Genomic DNA, 7,500 nt, shown 5'->3' on the forward strand with positions numbered 1-7,500 from the left:
AAGGTATGCTTGTTTTAATGGCAGTTATTGATTATTTGAACGTTGTCGTGGCCAGAGGGACTTTATATCGGCTTCATGGTGGGAGGAGATGGAATCAGTGGGTTTGAAGAGAAGACAGATCTGATATTTGCGACTGGGTGGTGCCTGTTATGTTACTTTCATGGCACTTCAGATTTGTTCTCAACAGAGAGAAATGTTGAAAGTGAGGACTGACTCAATGAGTAACTTATAGGCAGCAGTTAAATATCCTGAGTTTCTCCAACAAACATCTGATCCAGTGTATTATATATGTATATCAATACATATATCAATGTGTTGAATGTTCCTTTTCTACACAAATACAGAAACATTAAAGACTTCTTCATGATTCATAAATAAAAACAAAAAACACTGTTACAAGAGGTTTTTATTAAAAACACCAAATGAGAGAAAGGAGAAGTTCAGCAACAGTATCATAAAAATGTAAAACAAATGAACTCCTCTGTAGGTGGATTAAATTATTAATGGAGGTCCATCAGTATGTGATCCGTACAGTATTTATAAAAATGTCACGTATTTCGGGATCACTGGAAGTTGGTAGCACCAAACTCTGCCTCATGTACAAACTGCTGGATCTTGGTTCTGACCCATGACTGCTTTTCTGCAGGAAGTCTTCTCATGGCCGGAGCCAAACTGAGTAGAAACAGAGTCACGTCATCTCTCTGATCCGTGTCCCGGTCTCTCTGAGCCTCCCGGGCCTCCGTCCTCCTCAGGTACTCCTCCAGCAGACTGTCGCTGCTCTTCCTCTTGGCTCTGGTCGGCCTGGGAGACGCAGCTCGACACTCCTCCTCCGGCTCACCATCGGTTTGGTCCGACAGCTCCGCCACCGCAGCGTCCTGCTCTTCGGTTTTCAGGTGGTTGAGCCTGGATGTGGAGCAGGACGGCAGCAGGCCGCGGTGCGTCTGAAGCTGCTGGACGTGCTGCAGATCAGGCTGCAGGACCGCGGGCGAAGACTGCGCAGGAGGCATCAGCTGATCTAAGGGTTGCGAGGAAGAGTGTGAAGAAGCCAAGGACGTAGCTAGAGACGTGACCGACTGCATCATCATCTCAAACAGTTCCTTCATGTTAGCATGTTGGACTTGTTGTGTTTGATCACTGTCGTCTGAAGCAGCAGCTTCTGAGGTCACCTCAACCTTTGCTTCTTTGAGTCTGACGACGTCTCTGTTGGCAGAAGACGGCCGCTTCCTCTGACCAAACTCTGAGGATGAGGATGATGATGATAACGTTGTTGTTGTAGCGTCTGCTACAGCGATGCCTACAGAGGAACATAAAACAATCACATTTCATTTTCACCCCACAGCTGAGATCCAGCAGAATCACACAGATAGATAAATTAAATAATGTTACGGAATAACGGAATTTACTGCCTCTACGCTGCATTTTTCACTATTTTCTGGTGTTTTATAGACTAAACAATGAAAGCGATGAATTGAGAAAATAATAGGCAGAATAATCGATAATGGAAATAATCATAAGTTGCAGGAAATGTGCCGTAAAACCAAAACTAGGAGCTAAAAGATGCTAAAACGCTCTGTAGAGCTGCAGAGTTTGGCACTAGTTCCAATATTTAAGGAATTCTAAACATCCTCGTCTACAAACCGTAATTCTCGTCGTCATCGCTCCGCGTTTCGCTGGTCGTACTGCAGCCCACCATTTCTGACACCTGGAACTGGGAGGGCTGCGGGTCCAGAGCCCAGCCGTTGGTGCCTGCAGCTCTGGCGTCAATAAACGGGTTTAGAAATGACAAAATGGCTGAATATCTCCACGGCCTGTAGTTGAAGAGGCCGATGCCACTCTCACGTCTCTCTTTCTCCCGCTGCCTCTCCCTCCGGTGTTGGTCTCTCAGCATCTTCCACTTCCTCCTGCATTCAGACTCTAATGAACACAGGAAGCCCAAAATACATATTCCGCTTTTAATTATTGTTTTCAACAAATCTCATGTTCAGACTGTATTGTGTGTGTATCACAGCCTGATATATCTTCTTCTTATTGAAACAGCCACACTGTTGCACTGGGTGACAGGACATTACCATGAACACACACTGTAGTTTATCTTAATCCTAAATCCCACATACACAGACTAAAATTTACTTTGTTGTCTGACATTTATTTAGTAAAAGCATGAATAGTTCTCCAAATAACATCTTAATTTTTCACACTGCAAAAAAAGTATTGTTTAATTGTTCCTTCGCCACTACATCTAAGAAATCGTTGTTATCAATAATTCTGTATCTATAAAGTAGTCAAACACAGTGCCTTTAATGTGCTGACAACAAAGTTGGGGGGCTATTATACTGAAGTGCTGTACTCAAGAACAAATTTGAGGTTCTTCTACTTTTTGGGTATTTCTACTGCACTACTATTCAGGGGGGAATATTTACTCCTGTTTGAATAACCTTTGCTACAAACTTCAGTAGCCAGCCGTTTTATGAAATTACTGAGCCTTTTTTTAAATGAAACCTTATATTTTTGAGCTGTTTGTCTCCAGTAGGAACCTTTGTGCTCGGAACTGAGAGCCACAGAGTCGGAAGGTATTGAGAGACGGACTCGTATTGTTTTGATCTTTTCAAGAAGGGATTCGTTGAAAACTGGAAGAGTAAAGTGGTTTGACGGAGCCCCCCTCTCAGCCACAGTACAGAAAGCGGTTACCGTCACAGCGTGTCCATTATTAGATGAAGAAAGCTCGAGAGTCTCACCGGGAACACCGACGATCTCCGCGACCTGCCTCCACGCGTCGCTCCTCATGTTCAGGTCCCTGTAGGTCAGCGAGTTAGAGTCGTAGAGACTCGGGAAGCCGGAGACCGCCATGATCAGTTTATACTCCATATTGTTATAAAGCCCCGTACCTGCCCGGTGGGGAGGAGCGCGAGGAGGAAAAAACAACTGAGCGCTTCAGATAAAACAACAACTGGTACTTCCGCTTCCGGTACGACACTAAACGGCCGCTATTGGTTCTCTCTGCCGCGCGTCATAGTGATGTTTACATATTTAGAGGTAATTTGCATGAAGTTAAAATGTTCTCACTCTCTCAGTGCTGAACTACATTTACTCAAGTGCAATGTTGAGCCCATTGAAGTCAACGTCAACAAGTTTCAGCAACTTTCCAGACGTCCATGACCAAAGTCAGTGCTGTGTGTGTGTGTGTGTGTGTGTGTGTGTGTGTGTGAGCAGAGCTGCCAGCCAGGGGCCTCCAGGAGGCGACCAAAGCCCTGAACTCTCAAATCAAATCTGGTCTGTTATAAGATGTCGACCATCAATCACAGTCTTCAGATCCATTTGTTGTGAGAATGTATCTCTAAACGATATCAGACATATTATCAGACCGTTTCAGAGAGGGCCACTTCAAAACAAACTCACAAGTGAATATAAAGTCGCATATTTCTCCTTTAAACATGAAAAAGAGGAAATAAGAAGAATAAATATTGCATTTGTTTTGTTAACTGCTGCTGCGCCAAAAACATTTAAAAATTACTTTTCAGAATAAAAGGTTTTGTTTTCACCTGCTCATACTAACAAAACATTTCATGATTTCTCCGTTTGGGAAATATCATATTCATAATTAAATATCTGCATCTCTTGAAGTAAATATGATGTCAGTTCTTTGTCATTTATCATCTTTTTTATACTGTCCCTGCTTAAACAGCCCTAGAGCCGATATTTATGTGCAAACCTTTGTCCGACATCAGCCTGTTCAGTTATAAAATGTGTCTCCGTGCAGGGAGGTTCTCTTTTCTCTTCCTCCATCAGGGTCAAGGTGTTCAAGCGTCCCTCAAAGGTGTGAGGAGAGTCTGGTCGTCTAATCAGTGGTCCTCATATACGTCGTTAAGTCAATCATTAATTGATTGAGGGTTTGTTAATGATGGGGTGGGTTTTATTATTCACAGGTTTCAGGTGGTTGGTTTCACTACAGCTCTGGGGTTCAGGGGCCCAACAGGACTCCAGACTTAAGCTGACCCAGTATGCTGTCGGATGGTTGAATAACTTTGGAGACCCCCCCCCACACACACACACACACACACACACACACCTTTCCGATGTCGGATTAGGAAGCGGGGGGCTGTGTTCGACCGTTCCTGTAACTTCAGACCCACTTCACGCTGTGATTGGTCAGCTGTGTGGAGGTGAAAAAGGAGGCGGGGTTTGTAGTTGTTTTCCAGCCGGTCTTGAGGGCCCCCCCCCCCCCCCCCCCTGTAATCTAGTTTAAAGACATTCCTTATTTCAGTTTTCTGCATTGATGTGTTTAATCAAATTACAACAAAGTAGGTCTGGGGATAGATGTTACTCCAGCACAGGAAACTACCAATGCACAGAGAGTGGGAGGAACAGGGTTTGGGATTGTTTTCCCCCAGTGCCCCCTAGCAAGTTAATCCCACCATGGTTTGGTTTGCGGTTTCCTAAATCACCAGAACAAATTGACCATGAGATATAAAGCAGTTCCCAGTGGTTGCTTGACTTTTTATTGATTGATTGATTAACTTTGGATTGTAAAAACCTTCTTGGATCTCGTTCAAAGTGGCTGCAGATGAACAGAGAAGATGTTTCCCTGCTGGCTGTTTGTCCTCTTTCATCTGCAGCGATCGCGTCACAAATCACAAGGTTTGACCCTGAAACTCATTTTGGAGTTCAACAACATTTTGTTTTTACAACAACACATATTACATCACCCAGAAACTGAATTATAGGTGGAGAGGTCGTTTCTTATGAGGAGCTCGGAACAGTGCAGAATGTACATCTCATGCAGCAAGTTGGGGAAATCCCTCTCAGTTTCCCAGACTGTTTACTAGCCTAAATAAAGCAGCAGGGGTCAAAGGTCACCAAGTCCAAAAATAGAGCCTCCAGAGGTCAGAGAACTGGACTGTGCAGCAGCAGGAAATCCTAAAAGGGTTTTATGACGACACTCTGAGGATCGTGAAGCGAAGCAGAAAATCCAAACTTGTGTACAGAAGTGAAAGAGCCACGTTTGTGAGAGGCTGAGACACCTGTCAATCAAGGAAACACGTCTCTTTACGCCTCAATATCTTCTTAAAGAGAGAGTTTCTAAATCTGCACCAAAACTCAGATTTCAGGCAGTAAATGAAGTATTATATATGTTATATTTATAATATTTGGCCGTCGTGAACACGGAGTACACCGCGTTCACACCGCGTTCACACCGGCAGCACTTGAGCAGTTGATTCATGACTGTCACCATGTAACCACGACAGACGTTCAGATAAAACAAAACCAAATCCAGCAGAGCATCTGCCTCCAGGGTCAACGTCCATCTTGAAGCTCCATGTGAAGATGTGTGTTTTGACATAAAATGTGAGAACGCGCTGCGCATATACAGACGGACGAGCTGCTGTTCTTGTGAACAACATCAACAGTTCACCTGTCACTCAGCTGCAGACCGACCTCCTTATTCTCCTGTTTGTATCACATTTCTCTCTTTCTCTCTCCGTCTCTCGTTTCCTCTCACGTCCTTCTCGCCTCTCTGTCTTTATTCTCTTGTTATGCAACAGCAGACAGCAGCCGCTCTGTGTGTGTGTGTGTGTGTGTGTGTGTGTGTGTGTGTGTGTGTGTGCCCCGGGGTGTTTGGCAGTGTTTTGGGAATGAGGTGATCAGGACGTGGGAGCAGACGTATGTACACACACACACACACACACACACACACACACACAGTCCCAGACAAGGCTGAGAAATGGGTCACTGTTGGCCAGAAGAGATATAATTACACACACACACACACACACACACACACACACACACACACAGTGTCACTCAGCATATTCATGTTCTTTTAGCCAAACTGGTCTCAGCGTACGTTGTTACATTAAAGGAAGAGTTCAACATTTTGGGAAATACGTTAATTGACTGTCTGGTGGAGAGTTACAAGTATATTGATACCACTCTCATGTCTGTACACTGAATATGGTTAGCTTAGCTTAGCACAAAGACTGGGAACAGGGGGAAACAGCTAGCCTGGCTCTGTCCAAAGGTAACAAAATCCAGCTACCAGCACCTCTGAAGCTCACTAAGTAACGCGTGACATCTTGTCTGTTTAATCTGTACAAAAACTGAAGCCTAAAAATGACAATTTGCTGTTTTACGGGGGGAACCAGTTGCCAGGCAACCAGCAAAGACTCAAGGAAGTTACTGGTCCCAGTGAAACAGCTAATTGTTGTTTTCACCCTTCACTTTTTGTATGAATTAAACGAGCAATATGTAAACAAGACATGGCAACAAGTAATTAGTGAGCTTTAGAGGTGGTAGATGGACTTTCTTATCGTTGGACAGCATGCTAGCCAAGCTAGCCGTCCCCCGTTTCCAGTCTTTGTGCTAAGCTAAGCTAACCAGCTGCTGGCTGTAGCTTTATGTTCAACAGACAAACATGACATCAGTCCTCAAATCTAACCCTTTGTCAGAAAGCAAATAAGCGTATTTCCCCAAATGTTAAACTACTTATTCAATAATATTTTTAATATTAACATTAAAACAACTTTAATGATGGAACAAGTTAGCTGGCAGCCACTAAAGTAAATATGAAGGTTATACATTTTGTCCTTTATAATAGAAAATGTTTTGTCCCATTCGGATCTTCATCAAGTCACAAACATGAAGCCTGAGGAACGTTTTCTGCAAACGCACCCAGCGAGTAAATGTAAACGAGAGATGAACGTACAATATTCATTTTAATGGCACTGTCTGTATTACTCTCCCACTGTGGAGTGTTTCACACTGTTAGCTGTCACCTTTCACATTCTCAGCGTTCCTGACGTTCAGTCCTGCTACATGGGTTAGTGTGTGTGTGTGTGTGTGTGCATCACATGTGTATCATGTGCTCCTGGTTGTATGAATGTGCATGCTTGTCCTGTGTGTGTTTAAGTGTGTTGGTGCTGTGGTGACCGTGTGTGTGTGTGTGTGTCCCGTCTTGTCTTTCATGTCCATTTTAATGTCTTTAATTAACTCTGAGGCCGACATTACGTAACAGGGTCTCACACGAGCTCACACTGCTTCTGCACAGACACACTGACGCTGATGTGAGATCAGTTTTAGTTTTAGCCTGAAGCTAATTTGGAGGAAAATCAAAGGGAGTGCTGTCCACTCAGCCTCTCTGATCTCTATCTGGAAGGTTTCCTGCACTTTCTCCCAACTGGAGACAACATGGCGGCTTGTGCTGCGTTCAAGGTGTGGCCTGAAGAGAAGAGTTCAGTTTGGAACATACATTCAGAGGATCCCAACACCTTAATGATCTTAGTTTTATTAACCAGGTTAATATTTGTTGTTGAATCATAATAACTTTGGTGATCCTCACCATCATCATCATCACCTGTCAAACAACTGATGGCATTCCCCTCAGCCTCACCTTTGTGTTTAGTGCTAATTAGCAAATATTAGCATGCTAACATGCTCGACTGTACACTCTTTTCACGATATTTGAACAGCAGATGAAACACTGAACAGCTCGTTGTTATTTGGTCT

At 43.8% G+C, this 7,500-nt stretch overlaps 1 protein-coding gene across 1 annotated transcript; it reads right to left on the reverse strand.

Moving 5' to 3' along the window:
* Positions 1 to 422: 422 nt before the first annotated feature.
* On the reverse strand, positions 423 to 2,858 carry LOC139302690 (uncharacterized). The gene is made up of 3 exons (XM_070926396.1): positions 2,736 to 2,858; positions 1,639 to 1,914; positions 423 to 1,294 (listed from the first exon to the last, which is right to left on the reverse strand). The coding sequence occupies exons 1-3, from the start codon at positions 2,845 to 2,847 to the stop codon at positions 564 to 566; spliced, it is 1,119 nt and encodes a 372-aa protein (XP_070782497.1). The 5' UTR covers positions 2,848 to 2,858; the 3' UTR covers positions 423 to 563.
* Between the last annotated feature and the right edge of the window lie 4,642 nt (positions 2,859 to 7,500).

This window comes from Enoplosus armatus, chromosome 19 (assembly GCF_043641665.1).
Source record: "Enoplosus armatus isolate fEnoArm2 chromosome 19, fEnoArm2.hap1, whole genome shotgun sequence".
Classification (NCBI taxonomy): Eukaryota; Metazoa; Chordata; class Actinopteri; order Centrarchiformes; family Enoplosidae; genus Enoplosus; species Enoplosus armatus.